We start from the raw sequence: 20219 nt of genomic DNA on the forward strand, positions 1-20219 counted from the left end.
TCGTGTAAAGATCATATAATGAGACCCCAGTGAATCACTGGACTTTTTTAGTTTGAACTATGAAAGCAAACCGAATATATATAGTTTATATATTTAAGGATGTGGATAAAATATGATGAATACATGAGGTCTAACATGACCTAACCTAACCAGTCATTTATTCTTCTAAAAATATAATGAGCTCTGACCTTTTGAAAAAGTAGATGTAAGGATTGCTGACACATTGGAAACATTACACTTGAAACTACATTATGGGTCTTTTTCCTTTTACAGATCCAATCTATGCTGCGAGTAGGATGAGTGTGCACATGTCTTATGAATAATGGTCTTGTTTTTCAATTATTGACTTGTCCAATCAGTAAATTATTTATAATTTTTGAACAGATCCATTGTGTTCATTGATGTTTTCCAGACATTTTTGCATCTCTGAAGTCATATTTATTTGCATGAATGACAAATCAATATATATATATATAAAAAGGTGTCACAAATGTAATTTAGTTAAAAATGATGGCTTTCTCAAACAATTTCTAAAATATTTTTGATTAGACGTTTGCCTTTGATTTTCAATTAGCGAATTTTATTTTAAACTTTATTCAGTTATCCCTAAAGCTAATTGACAACATCGAATTTTGTAATAATCTGATATATTAAACTGATTTGTAATGCTTGGTAGGACTGGGAACTTTTGATTCATTTAGGTGATTTCAATGATATATAGCTGCTATGCTTAATGTTTTTTAAAGCTTGTTTTAATGTTTAAGAGTGCGACAAGAAATACCTTAAGATTTTTGTTTTCTGTTTTCTATTTGTCTTCATTTCAAGAGTTTATTTCAGCATAAATAGCTGGCCATTGCACATTCTGGAGGGTCACATCGAGGGTAAGAGAAAGACAAGATATGATGAAATGGTGAAAATACACACAGTGATGTTGAATCATTTATATACATGCAGCAGATGATGGTGCTAAGTAAGTTTAAATCATGCTTCATGCTGTTTTGATACACATTAGAATTGTGAAATGAAACAAAAACCATATAACTGCTTCAACATGAGTAGAATCATCTCAAACTTGACCTTCTCATAGAGAAGAAATAACTAGTCAAAAGATTGTCTAAAAAAGACTACAATAAATTAAAGCAAGACAGCGTTCACATTTTAACATCACAAGTATGTACAGATGAACTCAACAGTTCTTCCTCGATGACCACTGACTGATAGTGACAGTTTCACAAGGATTTAAAAGTGCAAAACATAAAACCTTAAAAGACATTCAACATCTTAATAGCTTTTACAATTTCATCTCCATACATTTTACACTTTAAAAGAAACAAAAATGAGCAATAATGTGCTGTATATCATGTGCTCTTACACTGTATGATGAGATTTTGGGTACCGCTATATTTTGTGATGGTGTTACTCTTAGTAAACATGGATGTGAAATTGCTTGGTTAACTCACAGAATATCGTACATATTACACTTAGCTACATCTTATGTAAGTTTGAAATAGTGGATAGTTGTTTATGTAGCAATGGAAATGAAAAGTTTTGGTCACCTTAACATAAGGAAAAGGACATTTTACACCACGAGTTCCAGCGTGAGAAAAGCTAACAAGGCACTCTGGTTACTTGATCTTCTGACCTAGTGGAGATCTCACCAGAATGTCTGCAAAAAGGGAACTTGAAGCAGGGCAGTGGATATTTGCTCACATGGTCGTCCATCAAATCTAATCAAGATTTTCCCGGGTCAATCAAGTCAGTCAATCAGGGCCAAACGGAACTGTGTTCATTTACTACGAATGCCTTTTCTGCAGAAATTCACAAGAACTTACAATAAATTAAATCTAAATTTTTAGAGTTCTGTTTCACTGTTTGGAATATGCAGTCTTCTTTTGAAATGCATTATAAGTTCCAATCAGAAAATGAGGCCAGTTTGCCTCTCCATCCTCATCTGCTCTTACACTCTTTTCAGAACCCCATCATGCTATTTTTTTTTTGTTTTGACCCAGATATATAGCAACATTGTTTTTCCTACTTTAGTAAGCACTTTTTTTCACTTTCTTGCACCAAGTTTAGTCCTTTGGTTAGTCTTTCTCTTAAACTTTTCTCTTCAGTCTCATGAGTTTTTAGGAATTCTTTATTTCATTTTTTGCTCTGAGAAGTTCTGATTCTATTCACAACACTCACATCAAGCTCTTGAAATGTTTTTCACCTCCCGACACATCGTTCTGCTGAACTAAGCAAGTTTTTCAGCATGCATCATATGCTTCTTTCTTGTAAGCTTAAAGTCTCATCTGTAAAGGTCACCTGCAGCAGCTGGTGCTTGGAACACTGGGATTCATTTGTGTTGGAGTGCGTGCATGAATGTGAGTCCGTGCCCGTTTCCATCCCGTTTTCTCCACTGCTGAGCTCTACCACCTGAGAGTCCCGCAGAAGGGTTTGCTCGGTTGAAGTAGAACACGTCCTGCTCTGCACAGAGCCACCGCAGCAGCCCATTTCCTGTCCCACCTCCATGGGATACAGGTACATCTGTGATGTGCTGATCACCTCTGGCAGCTCGGGCAACGCTAGCGACGGAAAATCACGAGACATGACCGATGAGCTGTGGACGCCGTTCCCACAGTGGAACTCCGTAGGGCTATTCCCATGTCTCCTCCCACCGATCCTGCAGAAGAGGCACTTGATCTTTTCCAGAATCTTCTGCACGACTGTCTTTCTCAGCAGAATGTAGATCCAGGGGTCTAGAATGGGGTTAACAGAGGCAATTCGAATGGCCTGAAGGTCTGGGTTCGGCTTTTCTTCAGTCATTACTGTAGAATTATACAGCTCGTTCACAAACACCCGCACCTAAACAGGAAACAAGACATTATCTGTTTACATATCTGTAGTTATCAAACATTGATTTTTGACACAAACCTATTTGATACTGCAGGTGATGATGAGCTCTACCACCATCAAGTTTAGAAAATCTTGACACACACACTGATATCAGATAATGGTTTTCACCTCAGTCTTTCCACTGTGAGTCAACACATAACTGTACAAATCGTAAATACAGATGAAATCCCATTCAATGAACATTTTGCGTACAACATCTCTTATCAGTAGATAACAATCAATAGATGTCTCATGCACTGAGATTGTGACTGTGACAAAATGTTTGACCTTTTTTTAAAATCAGTCAAAAAATTTCAATCTAAGTGCTTACTGAAATTGTACAGTCTGTAAAACTGTATGGTAAAAACCTACCCATGTTGTTTTATATATATATTAAAAAATATATTGTACAACTATAGCCTATATATTGCCCAGTAAATAATATTGTAAATCATACTTTTCAATTTAATTTAAAAATTTACAGTAGATACATTCAGAGGTGGAAAGTAACGAATTACATTTACTCGCGTTACTGTAATTGAGTAGCTTTTTTGTGTACTAATACTTTTTAAAGTAAATTTTTAAATCTGTAATTTTACTTTTACTTAAGTATATTTTGTTTAAAGTATTGTACTTCGCTACATTTTAAAACACATTAATTACTGAGTAAAAAAAAAATCGCTCCCTGGAAACTACGTCAGTAAATAATGGGCAGGAGGGCAAACTGGCGCTAAAATCAGAAGAAAGATGCAGACGGTAGTGGTGGAAATTATGATTCTTTCTAGAGATTCGTTCATTTTCAGTTCGTTCACCAAAATGATTCGTTCAGTGATCATTTCTTGGTATTACACAAAATATGCCAGCAGGTGGCGAAAAAAGAGTGTATTATGTGTTATGTCTTTAGTCAACGAACGTATTCACTTGTTACAAAAACTGATCTGGCTTTATTAAAATGTGTGTATAATCGCATTCAGTATATAAAGTCTAATTAAGTTGTTCAGATGAACAAAGCACAAGGTTTTCTTGCCTAATTAGCATTTTAATTGTTTGGTCAGACAATTTGTATATTATATATTCACATTTTAAATCGGGGATTAAACGTGGAGTTGCTAAATATCAAAACAAGCGTATGTGCACAGTAACTGTAACTGCGCTTTGCATTTTGCGAGATTGACATGCTAAATGGCAGACTAACCCAGTTTACTCATTAATTTTGTTCACAAACGAGATAAGCGATGTACCAGTTAATTTCATTCACGAACGACATGTATCCGTTCATTCAGGTTCACGAATGACATGTGTGCCAGTTCAGTCATTTCATTCACGAACGAGATGTACTAAATCATTCAACTCGTTCACGAACGATAAGATCTCTAGATCTTGTTCAGATTCATATGAAACTCGTTAATTGAAGGGCGTATTCGCTCACTACATTCAACAAATCACATGCTCTGTCACATCTCATACTCAAAGGCTATTGGCTCGAGGTTGTAACTCTTTGACAGGATGAAATGGTTGTTACTCGGTTCACTGAGCTGCGCATGCGCTGCTTATAGCGCCGCACTGCTGTGGAGGGAGTAACTTCAGTGAACGAGAAATATGAGTCAGTGGATTGCGTGAACGAGAACGATTCGTTCACCTAAAAGATTCATTCAAAAAGAACGATTCGTTCACGAACGACACATCACTAGCAGACGGTCAAAACAGGCGTTAGTGGTGCAGACACCGCTGAAAACGAAACCCCGTCATATTCTGAAGTTGAACTCGAAGGAAATGAAGTGAACCCATGGCCATATGTATGCTCTATTATGCAGTGTAAGCTGTACTTGCCTAGGAAGACCAAACTAGCAGCTTATAAAATCTCGACAAGACATCAACCCTTCGCAAGAATGTAGAGGCAAGAGGTTTTGCACAAATTAGCCAAAAAGACAGTGGTGAGGAGTGTGCTATATATATATAGTCTGCGATAATATCATATTTTTTGTTTTAATGATGTGCGCGCATTTATAGTGCGTTCTTTCACTGTGTGATTCAGTCTCCTAAAATGCATTTAGAATGATCACAAAATTGAAGATATAGGGGCATAAAATTAACATATTTATATAATTTCATATATTAAATCAAAATCACACAAAGAATGCCATCTTTTCCTCAAAAAATCATCATGAATATATACATACATATATATAACAGTTCAGTAAACAAGTTAATTAAGAGACTTGCGTTTTAGACACCATATTGCCTTTTTTAGTTCTATTTCTACAACAGAAAATAATTCCAAACACAGTCACCAAAGCACAGTTTTGCGTCTCTGAGCAACGTGACAGTGTTTCGTTCCTGAATGAATCAACCGTTTAAATGATTCGGTTCAATCGCAATGACTCACTTATTAACAGTTACTTGCTGACACATACTGGCCATTTTAATTTCACATTTAAAGTATCATTTTTTAAATAATGAATTTCTTATCATTTCAAATGAGTATTCAACATTTTATGTCTTGAATATAAAAACATTATTCATGCATTTGTAACTGCAGGTTAAATGCATTCTTGTCCTGCACTAAACAGTGTAATACATCTAAATGCCACTTCCAATGAATCTTCTGCATTTCCTCTGCATTAAAAGATGAGTTTGTTGATACTTATTTGCCTGGTAACAGCCCAAATGTTTTATTATTCTAAATAACTGATTCCTTTAATTAAAAACAACTAGTTTGAGATTAATAGACCTATCCCAGGGGTGTCAAACTCAGTTCCTGGAGGGCCGTAGCCCTGCAGAGTTTAGTTCTAACCTTGCTCCAGCACACATATCATGTAGTTTTCAAATAAACCTAAATGATTAGATTAGCTGGATCAGGTGTGTTTAATTAGGGTTAAATCTAAACTGTGCAGGACTGTGGCCCTCCAGGAACTGAGTTTGACACCCTTGGCCTGTCCCATTTTTGACTCCCTCCCACTGTTAAAATGTAACTAAGTAATTTTTACTCTGAGTAAATTTTAAATGAGCTACTTTTTACTTTTACTTGAGTTGATTTTTAGACTGGTACTTTTACTTGTACTTAAGTAAAATTTCATTAATGTAATGGTACTTTTACTTGAGTAGAATATTTTTGTACTCTTTCCACCTCTGGATACATTTATAATGTATGGTATTTTAAAATAGGTATGACGCTGTTTCACATAATTTTATGATTAAAAAACACTCCTCCGTAACATATTTATACTACGTTTAAGTGAACTCGTGGACTTTTATTAGCAAACCATCTTTGCGTTTAGTTTTGTGAGTTTTCCCACAAAATTACATTTAGTGCACCTTCCTCTAAATCAAAGTACGCTGTAATTTCCCGGAGGCCAACAAACCCCACTTACCACTAAAGGAATCGAGCAGATGAGAACGACAATGGACGTGGCTATGAGAAGGATGACCATCTGGATCTCCGCGCCGGCCAGACGCGCGAAACTCCTCCTGCGCCTGATCTCCGCGACTCGCGCCTGGTCCGTCCCCAGCGAGGTCCTGCGGACGAAGCGCTTGTGCATCAAGATGAGAGCCGCGCACACCAGCACGTTACAGAGGACCGTAGCGAGGATGAGGATGGAGCTGAAGCCCGCGTACATGTAAGAGAAAGTGGCGTTCGTGCTATCGTTGCTATGCCAGTCAATGAAACACCAGGTTCCTGGATGCTGTTGCACCACGGATCCCAGTCCCATGCTCGGAAGAGCGCAGAAGAGTGCATTGGACACATAGATCACCGCCAGAGCCAAGCCTGCCACCCGTTGGTCCACGTAGTGGTTGTAAAAATAAGCGTGATTGATGGCGAGGTACCTCTCGACGGACATGGCACAGATAATACTGAGACCTGCCAAGGAGAAGAAGAGTAAAATGAAGCCGGAATACTGACACAGAGGTTTCCCGCCGGGCCAATCTCCCTTCACATAGGTGGCAATGGTGACTGGGCTCGCGAGGAGAGTTCCCAAGAGGTCAGTCACGGCAAGTCCACACACCAGGGTGTAAAAAGTGGTCTCTTTTTGCTCTTTTCGCGACTTTCGAAGCACTACGATAGCAATCACGTTCCCGACCACACCAAATATGAACATAATGACCGGGATGGTGGGGTCATAACCTTTGCCTCGACTCGTGCTCGTTTCGTTCATCTTCACAGAGTGTTTTTTTTCACACGCAGGTTGATGTCCAAATCAAATCATGCGTTCAAGACGCATTGTACGAAACCTTGACTTTCTCAATCGATGTCAAAGATCCCACGATGATACCTTCCACATAGACGTTTCACGCGCCGTTACGCGTCTCCATCATCTCCAAAGCGCGTGTCGGAGTAGGATACATTTGGACTCGCCAGAGTCGGGTACGCATGTAGTCATTCACAAGTCTTAAAGTTCAGTCCTTTGTTTTGCTCGTGAGAGGTGTTTAGTCCACGGTTGCCCTCAGTCTCACTAAAGTGACTTCACAACAAGTTTTTCCTTGAGAGCTTTCTGCCAGCTCCGCCCCTTGCATGCAGTCTTGCTCCATCCTGTCAATGCAAGTTGACACATACATGTCTCTGCATAAAATCATCTACGAGGATAATATTTATCTACACAATTCGCACTCATTGCTCTTTCTTCTTTTCGCCAAAATGATGCCTGAGTCATTTAAAGAAAGTATGTTTTTTGTGTCCCTTCTGAATGTTTTTTAAACGATGCATTTAGCAATTTTTTTGCTTTTATGTCCTACTTTTTTCAGAAGAAAATGGCAATTAAAGCTAGATTTTTATCCTCTCTCTTTTTTTGGTTTGTCTGGTAAAATGGTGTCGACTTCAAGAGTACAACTTAGCATAACTTGACATTAAGGAAGTGCTGCTACCACAATACATGTGTTGAAACACAAATACCACCAAGAGCCTAAAAAGGACAAGTGTTTTGCTAAAAAAAAAAAAAAAAGGCCGTAATAGCAATGAAATTCATGCTTTATTTAAAAAATATATATGATTTTGTAACATAATCATATTTTCAGTCCTCGGCATGATTTAGTCAAATGAAAATGTCTGTCTGTTATTAACATAGTGTTGTGATGAATGTAGCTCCAAAGCCCCAACACCTCATCTTACTCACATGACCATAATCCATTCTTTAAAAAGCAATACAACTGCACATGGTAAGTGCACAAAACAATATGCTTCTGTTATTAAATCCTCAAGATTTACATTCTGGCTTCATACTGAGTTCTTGCCCCGGGGGGGTTAAGTATTGCTATATAATTTATGCATGACATATTCATAACGGGTGGGAGCTGAAAAATATATATAGTGCTATCCATTTTATCTAGTACTTAAATCTTTAATCATTGATGATGAGATTTACACACTTGTTCAAAAAGTTATATTAACAAATCAAGTGAGATTGAAAGGAGTTAGTAAATGATATTTGGTTCTCCTTTTCACCCACTGAAAATATTTTTTAATGATATAGATTAAATATATTTGTCAGTTTTAGTTTCTTTAAGCACTTGCACTTTTTCACACTTCTATGACCTGAATAATTCTGCAAGGTTTTCTGAAGACAGTGACTCACTCAGTGCACAGCCTTTGAAATGTCATTATACTAGTTGTTTCTGGATTTGTTTTTTTCCGCCTTGTGGTGTACCTTGTGCTTACTGACGTCTGATATCTGCTCAAGCTACGCCGTGCATGCAGCAGCTACACACAACACCAATGCATGTATGAGATCTGAAAACAGTGTGGTTTTATGTGAGGTTTATATTTCAGGAAAAATGCATTTATGATGTTACTGTTATGTCACTACAAAGGAAGTGTCTGCCATTAGTACATTATGTACAAGCAAAGTTCACAGAAATGTCACCTAGGAGTTAGCTTGTAGGAATGCACAGGAAATTAAGTGATTACAAGCCCAGATCAAAAAATCTTTATCTAAAGGGTTAAAGAATACACATTCAGTCTGAAAATAGTGCAGAAGTTCACACAGAGTAACATGCACTGGGTAGTATTCTAATAGCATCTCTTTTCAGTTCTGATTTAAAATTTATTTATTGCATTTATTTGAAGTTGCAATTACAAGAATTGCAATCATGAGATAAATTTACAATTATGAGAAATAGAGTCACAACTGACATAAATTAAAATTCATGAGAAATAAAGTAATGATTGCAAGAAATAGTCGTAACTGTGAGACATTTGTGGGAGAAAATCTTAATTTAAGAGAAATAAACTTGCAGTTGTCAAACAAATTGTAAGATATAAAGATGCAATACCTAGTAATAAAGCTTTCTAGGACACATTTTTAAGATTTAAACACACAATTATGAGAAAACAGGTTGCAAGGACCCCCTTTAAAAAAAAACTAATTCATAGGTTGAAATGGATTTCCTTAGATACCAATGGTAAAACAGGTCAAGTGGGGATGACATCAAATAGTCCACATTTATTCTGTTTTTAATTATTGTCTGAGATGATAGATGACCCTCCATCACACATCATGTATTTAACTTTCTGAGCATAAATTCCCACTCACTCCGCTGCGCCTCCAACTGATGTTTAATCTGCAGTTAATGAAAGATAAAACCTCCTAAGCTACAGCTTTTTTGTTGATTGAGCTGTCTGTGTTTGGAAGGGTGGTGCAGCTTACTAAGTGGCTGTATTACATTTTCAATGCTTCTGTGACCAAAGTCAATAAGCATAATTAAAAGTCATTCAGTGAAAGCGGGGTGCGTGATGGGTAAGCTCCACTTAGAACATATTTTGTTACCTTCCCAGAAAATGAGCAGACGTAAGTCAGTTTCTAAAATATATTAACATTATTTCCAATTTGACAGCCATATTAGCAAATATCGAAGTGAGTTTATTTTTTTTATTTTTTTCGAAGACATGATGTTGTTTGTCTAAACAGTTCTTAAACAGCTATCCCATCAGCTCTCAATTAGGATTTCCACAAAAGTCATCTTGGCCCCCCCTGTCCTCAGCTTTTGTCTCCCTTAATATTCATGTTTTTAATATTCATCATGGTTGACTTAATGACCTTATCACATTAAACGTACAGTATGGAATTTTTGGCCACCAGGGGTCACTCAATCAAAATAATAACATGAGACGTACTTTGATGACGTCGGGAAAGAGCGTAGGCTCATGGGAGTTGTTGTTCATTGGAACACGCGCTCTGTCGCTCCCCACATTCCTCACTCATTTTAACTGAGGCAGGCGACACACTGGACGCGTGGCGCAAGCGTCTCAGCTGCATGGCGTGTCAGTTTTTAATTCGGCTCCCATGTTAACAGGTTAAGAGCTTGCAGACTGCCTGTGTGAGCCGCGCGGCTCAGGCGCGGCTCGAGCCACGTGGAAAACGCGCGCATGCTAGAAATAGAACCGACGCCTATTTTTCACGCGACGCGCGCGCGTGTTGGAAGCCTTTCCAGGCAAAATATAATAGGAAAATATGTTTATATGTAATTGTGTACACAAATACATATTAATTCATGACATTTTGATGTTTGAAAGTCTATAGGTTGACATAAATTCAGATATAAATGTAATTTAAAAAATAAATAAATAATTATCGATTTTCAAATATTGCACCTGTCAAACATAGTCTATTTTGCCGTCAATACTGTTGACGGTGTCCTTTATCAGTAGGCTTTATATTTATGTTCAACATGAAGTATAGATATTGTTGTCATGAAGACAAGAGCCTGGTCTGTCAGCGGTCCCCCTTCACCTACAGCAGCAGCAGCCTAGTATTTTGACAATCACGTCTTTTCGAATGGAGAGATATATGAATTATCAGACCCCTATCAAATCAATATTCCATCTAGCTAGTAGTAATATATGTTAAAAAAACATGGTTGCCTTTCGTTAATAATTATAATTACGTTTATACTATGATATCGAACAAGATACTGAACTGCATTTGAAGCTACTTTATCCAGCTAGATATAGAACACATGTAGATTTACATTATACTCTACATGAGAGCTAGTACGTCTGCGTTTTACACAAGACATCATCGTTTCACAAAATATACGGATAGATATAACGTTAGTTAGCTGAATGGATGCATACCTGTTTATTAGAATGCAAGCGAGTTCGGCATCTGTCTGTAGTTTCAGCTTGTCACGAAGCTCTCTCTATCTTGGAATTGCAACTCCAATATTTACCCGTGTCTTGTTTGTTCTCTTGTCCCAAAACCTTCTTGGGTCATTTATTTCACCCGTACGTTTGCGCTTCACAGAACGTGCAGGCAAAGCATAATCATGATCCATAACTAAGTTATTGATTGAGGTATAAATACGAATATAAACAATATAAATATAAAATATAATAGTCTCGATCAAGGCTAGCTACTACTTTTTCTTCTTCATCTCGTCTTTGCTTCTGTTCACCTTTGTATTTGGCGGTTCCGCAGGAAGTTAGATAAACTAGAGGGGTCAAAGTTTGTATGACGCCATAGACGGGCTACAAAACGGAAATAAAGAACCGTGTCTTCTAATTAAACTATAATTTTCTCTGGATTTGAAAGTTCGTGGAAACTTTCGGGATAATGTAAGTACACAACTAAAAAATATATATAACATAGATATAGTGATATCTGCTATTTTTAAAGCAGAAAAATTACATATTGCGCCTTTAACGGTCATTAAAGGAATTCCTTCATTTACACTCAGTATTTCAAAACATCTTCATTTAAGGGTTATAGAAGCATCATTCTGGGGTTTCTCAAGCCTGGTCTCAGTACATTTAACATGTTTCATGATATTAATTAATGGTACACATAGTTGAGCTCAGTCTTTTTTTTTTTGTTTTTTTGTTTTTTTGGTAATATATTCCAACTTATTTTTTAATGTAGGAGTAGGTCAAGGAGTGTCAAATTTAGGAGTGTCAAATCAGTCTGTTATGCCACTTGATATTGTGAACTAATATTTGGTATCATATCATTTTAGTTCATTATTTTAATCATAAACACACCAATTTGTAGCACAAATATTACAAATCTAAATAATTAACTCTAGTAAATAATTAACTGCATTTTCCTTAATGTGAATGTTTTCATGTAAAATTGCATAATACTTGTTGATTTTTGACAAAAGGGTGGGGTGTGTGATTAAATTCAGAAGAAATAAAAAAAAAATTTCAGGGAACTAAAGAGGAAGGAAGCAACTGGGGAAACGAGCAAGTGTTGATGTGTGTGTGTTTTGTGGATCTCAGTCTGTTTGTGAATGTTGGAACGGCTTTGTTTAGTGAAATTTTAAAACAATGTTTTTATGCTGCTTGCCTGGATTGTGCATGCTTACATGCATATGCTTTGGCTTTTTAGAAATTTTGGGTAAATAAAATAAAAGCCAATGAAAAACTGAAGAATTTGAAAATGTACTGTGAATCATCTTACAGAACTATATGATGCAAGTAAAAACAGAATGACCTTAGATGCAAAGATAAAATATAAAAGCATTATGAGCCACATCACTGGAACAGTTTAGATCATGTCCTGTTTTGCTCTCACCCTAGGTGAGACCTGATGTGACCACTTCCTCCACAGTCTATATAATTACAGTCTACATTTATGTATTTGAAAAAGTGATCTTGGTAAACATTGCTTTAAATACACAATACAGGGAAAGATGAAAAAAGGAACTGAGGAACCGTTAACTGACACACACACACACACACACACACACACACACACACACGTTCATGCTCACACAAAGAGCGAGAAAGAGAAAAAGAAAGAGAAAGGGAAAGAGAGTGTTCTGTGTTCGATCCTTTGAAAACTAGAATGCACATGTAGAAGAATAACACCTTCGCTCTAGTCAACTGGAGACTCTGAGGAGTGGAATTTATTGTAAATGTGTGCATTTCTCAGTTCATGTGTGTAAGCAAATGAAGCTTGATTGATGTGCCTCTAGACCCCCCCCCCCCCATACCTCTTCGGAAGAAAAACCACAGTCCGAAATCATGTGTTAACTGGAATCACGTCCTTAGAGGAGATGAGACATGTTCTTTCTCAAGATGTGTAAAAGATTACATTGAGAGGAAAATTACATCTTGAGAGAGTTCTGTTTGTTTTTATTCTATTTTAAGGGGTCACATCATAATTGCTTATCTTTTTTGTAACTTACAATGATTTGGACTAGATTTTTAAAGAAAAGTAAATTGCATAGTATTTCTTCAGTATGGTTTCCTTTCTAAAAACAAATAAATAAATAAAAGAAGAGAACAAGGTTGTTTCTCAATTCTTGACACCAGTCAGTGTTATCACTGAAGTGATATTTATGAAGAATTACCACGCCAGCGTTCACGAAAGAGTCAGACACGTTTTGAGATGAAGCCAAGTCAAATGGCTGTTCACCCTGGGGTGTGTTTCTACTAAATAACTGCTCAGATAAAACATCCGATTACTGGAATTGTCGTTCTGGTTTGGAAAACATTGCGTTTTGCTGTCATGGGATATAGAGCCAGTGTGTTGTCTTAACTGACTGTTTAAAATCCAAGTATAGAGTTTAAAAGAGAGGAAATGAACAGAGTTATGATTTGGCACTAGAGACACGACAAGAGTGAGAATACATATCTCATAAATCATCTGATGTAGTTTGCATGAGCATGAAATTAGCTTTAGCAGAGTCACCATGTGCCATCTATTGAATTAAAATGACATAAAATCACCAATGGGTTTGGTTTTGTTTTTTTTCTATCGATGTGCTCTGTAGAGTCCTCATACCTTATATACGAATGCATATTTGCACTGCATTGACCATTCTCTGCAGATCTCACCTCCTCATACACCATGATTGGTCAATTATGTACAATGTCTGCATGCTATTGATCAAACTACTTTTCATCATTACCTTTAGCAAGTATTTATCCCGATCAGGAAGATATGCCCAGAAAAAAGAGGATGTACAGTATATTCAACCTATCCAATAGACTAGTTCTATTTTCATTAGAAATGCAAATATGGCATTAATAATTGTACATAACAATAATGTACATAACAATTGTGGCTTATTTGTTTCTTTCATTAAAGGTGTGCTGTGGGCAGAATGTGTGCCATCATGTAGGTGCATCACATCAAGTTAGTGTTTTTAGAAAGTCTTGGTTTATTGTGACAGATTTAGTTGTGTTGTTCCCTTCGGCAGGTTGATTTTGCTCCTGTGGTAAAACCCGACAGAAGCCCTCTTTGTATTTCCTCTGTGAAACTGGGGGTAAGTGTTTACAGGGCAAGCCTCAATCTGCCCTCAGTCTCTCATCATTCCATCATCCAAATAAATTAACAAAAAATCCGACTGTCTCTGCCTGAGAAAGAGCTGAGCATAATTTGGCTTGTAGCAGAACAGAGTCAGCTAAAGTGGTTAACAGTTTATAATTAAAGACGATGAAACACTTATCTACTCAACAGTCTGCTGAAAGTATTTCAGTTGTACATCATAAACCTGGTCCAAAATTAACACATGCCAAGTGCTAAATATGAGTAAAAGTGATTTAGGTGAGTAAGGTGAGTAAAGAAATGAGAGGCAATCATTGACTTCACTAAATTCTAAAGCATAATATTTCATTGTACCTTAGGGCCTATAAATACACACACATACAAACATACACATATAGATAGATAGATAGATAGATAGATAGATAGATAGATAGATAGATAGATAGATAGATAGATAGATAGATAGATAGATAGATAGATAGATAGATAGATAGATAGATAGATAGATAGATAGATAGATAGATAGATTCACTCACCATTGTCATTCTGGATTATAAATATCAAGTCAACAAATTTCACTATGCCTCTTGATTTATCTGAGCCAGCTGGAGAGAACGGTACATGAAGTCAACTGATAAAAGACAAATTGGTAGTAATTGTTTGTCTCTTACATTTAGATTAAGATCTGCAGTGAGACACATTGTACTGGGACATTTTCTGTTGCTAATGAAAACATCAGTCTTGCTTGTAGTTAAAAGTGAATTTAGACTCATGGCCAAATTGGCCATACTGTGATCAAGACAGGTTTGAGCACAACCCACTCTCTTTGTGTTCGAGGGAGTGTTCATGCATGCACACTACACTTGTCATCTGTCCAATATTGTGGGCTGCTCAGTGCACATATGTTCAAATACTCTGTGAGTGTCTTTTCTTATCAGTGTTCCACCTCTCTTCTGGTGCAGCTTGTTTCTTCGTGCTTCCCATGCTGTTGGGAGAGGGAGGAAGTCACCAGGGAACTGTTTCAGAGTTAAACGATGCTGGGACTGTGGTATTCAGCCCACATTTAACTCTTTGACCTACATTACCAACCAATGTGCTCGAGTCATGCAATCCAAATCAAAGATACAAAATGACAACAATTCCTAGGGAGGGAGAACGGGAATATATGTATGTGTGTGTGGGCATGAGAGAGATTATTCTCACCGTTCTCAGCAGAGAATCTAGTACCAATTCAAGGAAATGCACTTTATTCTCTGAACTTCACATGCTGTTTGTAGAATGAACACCTTTTGCTCACTCAGAGAAGCTTTACAGAACGTCCCATAGGGATGACTTGGGATTTCAATCATTAGTCCATGTTTCAGTAAAAAGTGTTTATGATGTAGTAAAAACTGAAAGGATATTTTTCTTCCCTCTATGGCGGCTGTAATAAAGCTGTAATAAAAGATATTACAAAGCATTTATACTGATTTACTTGAAAGAAATTATAAAAAAAACAGTAATGTGAATAAAAACTGGACTGAGGCAAAGTTAACTGTTGACTGTAAAAATATTTTTTTTATAGCTGAAAACATGAAATGTGAACTCTACTATGAGCTTAATCATTAGAAATAATCAATAATTTACTTTGGAACAAATGCATGCTCTTACTGATGTCTTTCTCAAAAAACAAAAATTAAAGTTTCATTTAGTTTTATTTATTAAGGTGGGATATCCCTCCATTCCCCCTATGAAAATCATACCCTGTATATATAAATATAAAATATATCTATATCTATATCTAATAATATAAATAAATAAAAAAAAAAAATAAAATAATAATAATAATAATAATAATATATACACACACACACACACACACACACACACACACATATACATATACATATATCTATATGTATCTGATGGTTAGAAGGGTTCATAGGTCAACCATAAAAATCCTCTGCACATCAATATTTTGCGAGCCTAGAGCTAAAAATGAGGCAGAGAACCATACTGCAGTCTAAGTCACTTAATACAGTACATCGTGACAAGAATATACAGTACAAAACTACTCACTTTGGCAGCAATTGTTACAGTATGTCATAAGTATGACAGCTTTGTGGTTTATCAACAATAAACAATGACCGACAACATAATAGCTCATTCTGACAGGCTAGCAGGACAAATTTATTTCAGACATCTGTAAAACAGCATATTACAGAGCATCTGTGTGAGTGGCTGAAGGATAATATTCTATAGGGAGAATTTATAGTTCGACCTCTTGAACAGGTTTCTAACACACTGTCGCACAGGTCTGTTTGGATGTGATTAGATTGCAGAACGCAGAATAAAAAGGAATTGCTGTGAAATTTCAGTTTACAAATAGACACTTTAACATGCATAAAATTAATATTTGTTTCCAGTAATGTTCAATATATCATTAAGCAAGATGGAGATGAAAGGAATAGTATGTAAACATGCCAAATGTAATCAGTTGGAAAAATGATGAAGGGGAAACACCTATAAGCACTTACTAGTAATAAATGACCAGAATATGTTCCATGATAACTTTAAAAACATAAGTGTACATTTTAACAGTAATTCATGTGCTGGATTTAAAACAGGACCATATCTGATATGGTGAGACATGTAATGTATTATGCAATTAAATGCAATGGCCGGTGTAGTATAAATATGAAGAACGGTATGTGCTTTTATGACACTTTACAGATAAGGAACATTATTTGAGAGTGATAACACAAAACAGATGGCATACTGAACTCCTTCATACTGTTAGTGCATCTGTGTTTGTGTATGTTTGAAAAATTGTGTGTTGGTAGCTGTGAGATGAATCCTAATCACCTTTCAGGGGTTTCCCAGGAGTACCTCTGTCTCTGTCGTTAACTGTCCGTTCTTTGCTATTCTCTCCTTCCTTATTTTTTAACTGAATTGCTAATTTTCGCCTATGCATTTGTCTATTAAAACAGCCCTGTGTGATTATATTGTGTTTGTGTATATGTGTATGAGGGAGAAAAACAAAGAAGGAGTAGTAACAAATAGTAGTGCAAATAGTAACAGACTGTCAATTTTTTCTTTTTTAATATATGAACAAATCTTTTGTTTTGCTTCATGCATAATTTTAAGAACTTGGTAAGATCCCCGGCTTTCATAGTTTGTGCTTCGCAGAGAGAACACTCATAAAAGAAATGATGGCTTAAATTATGCCTGTCATCTCTGACTTTCATGTGTGTTTTTAACACAAGCTTAGAACAAGTCTTGACACTTGCCAAGTATTCTCCCCTGGGCAAACCAAAAACAACAGTAATCACCAACTCAACCCCTGGAGAAAATGTGTGTGTGTGTGTGTGTGTATGTATGTGTATTCTGCTTATGATTCTTTGTATGTTTATACTGTGTACTGTTTGTGTGTGAGGAAAGGAGATAGCAAAGGTGGTTATTGGGGGGCTGTAATTGGGTCTGTAAAATACTTTCAAAGACAATACTAGATACTTAAAGGACATCAACAAAAACCAGACTGTCAAGTTGTCTGCTAAAGCTAGCTAAATTTAGCTTAAAGAGACATGAATGATACATTGAGTAACTCACTAAAGAAGCTGCTTGTCACGTTGATGCCTGCGAGTTTTCCAGATATACCTGGAGATTTCGTTGAGTAAAAACTGCTTGAGGACGTTGAACATCAAATACACACAGCTTTCACAAAGATTCTGCATTTCTCGAGGAGCACATTTGCATTAATGCTGACACTATATATGCACATTTATATACATATAGTATTAAATATTTACTCCAAAGCTAAATGGATACTTTTACTAAAACAAATCAAGTTAAAACCAGAGTGTCATTCATTTAATATTAAAATATTTCCTTCTATTCCAGTTTATATTTCGTTGGTGATATTTGGACTGCAGAAATTGTACCCTAAGCTGTAAAATATACATTTACATATGGCATAGTCTTGCATTTTCACCTTTGTTTATTTCACTGGGAATTTTGGAGAGTGTGATTAGCATAGCTTGAACATCTGCAACATAAAATCTGCTGTGTCAGTTTCAGAGATAAGCAGATATGAATGAAATTTAACCACATGAACTGACACAAATAGCTCCTATTGATCTGTTTACTATTTCCACTGCTGACTAGTCATTTAATAACTTTCTGAAAACTCTTCTCTCATATATTCTTCCATTAGTATGCCATATAGGACTGAGTCATCTCTAACAGGAGTGATGGCAGGAATTGCTTTCTGGCCACTGTCTATATTGCTATGATATGCTCACTGGATGAAATCAGAAGAGCATTACTGTGCATTATTAGCACAGTGTTTGCTGAATCATTCAGATTCATATCCATTCAATCAAAAAAGTTTAATAAAACTGTTTATAATCTCTAAACTGATTGACTGCATGGACTGACTGAGTGTTTGCAGTACAGCATGTGTGGACTTGTTACCACTTCACCCAGTGGCAACAAGCTCTCTGCTTATCTAAATAAGAGATAAAGAAATAAACTTTACTAATGCAAGCAAACCACAGTCAGCATCCCATATACCAACCGATTCTCTCTTCTCTCTATTTTCTTTCCTTTTCTCTTATTATATACAATTAAAGAACTTATCTACAAACTGCAGTTTACAGAATCTTGCTGATAACATGTTGTCAGAACTGTCATGCACGTGCATCATCAGATATATTATTCAAACCTGATAAAACCTTCTTTGATAAAATCTTTTTTAGTCATTACTTGAAAAACTTTTTTTTTTTTTTTTTTTTTTAATAATGAATTTAAATGTTGGTTTGGCAGACACTTGATTTGTTGCTGCTGCTTTTGCACTTGTGTGCAAATAGCATCCAGTAGATTTCCATTCTGTAGAACTGGAACTTGTTGATCAAATTACTGCTTACGTAATGTGTCTGTGTGTGTGTGTGTGTGTGTGTGTGTGTGTGTGTGTGTGTGTGTGTGTGTGAGTGCATCTGTGATTCATACTTGTACAATAAGCCCAGATAGACATTAAGAGCTAATATCAAGAGCAGTTTATCTCTCACATCTAGTCTACATATGGGAAACACTCATAGGATTATATTTGAAAAACACTCCAAAATGAGTTTTTAACTTGTTGACTGATTAATCCAAGAAAGATTACTTTCTTTCCCCAAGAAAGAAACTATTCTCAAAGAGCAATTCGTTTAATAGGATGAGATCATATTTCCCAAAGCACATGGTCTCATGATGATTTTAAAGTTGATCAAACACTGTATTTTCCCAAGAGTTCATTATTACCTTATGCTCATATTCAACTCTACTGACATAACCTTCACCTGTAAGCATTAAGCACATGGTAATATGTCTGTGTGTAAGTGTATGTGGAATAACAAGGTCATTGAGCACTAATGAATCCGAGGAAAACTGTGTTATCCTCCATCTGTCTGAACACAACCTCATATCCTGTCCAGCATAGGTGAGCTTCTCGCCCCTAAAGCCCTTTTCCTGCTTGGACCCGTAATTAGCTGCACAATTTTTACTTCACTATTCTCAATTCAACCACAAAACATGTCTGAAAAAAAAAACTGAAGCTCTCTTCACTAAACATTAACAGTGATAATTTTTTTTATTATTATTACAGGACGTGCATCGACAGTCAAACCAAATGGTCAAATTTTACTGCTTCCTCCTGTTAGTAAAAGGTTGCCAACTCCTTTAGCTGTTATCAACCTTGTTCTGAGACAGTAATGATTATTTGAGAGGCGTCACAAAAAAAGTGAAAGAAAGAGAATAATTGGGTTCCTCTTGAGTCCAGACATCTGCTTTTTGCTATCATCAGTTTTCTGTCACATGAAAAACACCAAATTTACTTTGGACTGCAAATATATTACTCACTGGATGATTACTACACAGTTTCCACTGTTGTCATGACAACTATGTTTTTGTAGAGAATTATCACTTAATATTTCTGTCTAGGTATTTCTAATAAGACGTCGGCTTACTTGATGGCTAAAAAAAGAGATTTGTAAGGACATTTGAAGCGGTTTTCGTCTGAAAGGTTTATTAATCTCATTAAAACAAATGTCTTGTTCTAATAATTTTAGATTTTAAGTAAACATTTCAATGATTTAACAGCAGATGTGCATGTTCAATTCT

General features: G+C 36.2%; 1 protein-coding gene across 1 annotated transcript; it reads right to left on the reverse strand.

Annotated features, from left to right (window-relative positions):
• Positions 1–2009: 2009 nt before the first annotated feature.
• On the reverse strand, positions 2010–7352 carry LOC132141214 (prostaglandin E2 receptor EP4 subtype-like). The gene is made up of 2 exons (XM_059550536.1): positions 6249–7352; positions 2010–2847 (listed from the first exon to the last, which is right to left on the reverse strand). The coding sequence occupies exons 1-2, from the start codon at positions 7029–7031 to the stop codon at positions 2260–2262; spliced, it is 1371 nt and encodes a 456-aa protein (XP_059406519.1). The 5' UTR covers positions 7032–7352; the 3' UTR covers positions 2010–2259.
• Positions 7353–20219: the final 12867 nt, after the last annotated feature.

Source organism: Carassius carassius, chromosome 5 (assembly GCF_963082965.1).
Source record: "Carassius carassius chromosome 5, fCarCar2.1, whole genome shotgun sequence".
In the NCBI taxonomy this organism is placed as follows: Eukaryota; Metazoa; Chordata; class Actinopteri; order Cypriniformes; family Cyprinidae; genus Carassius; species Carassius carassius.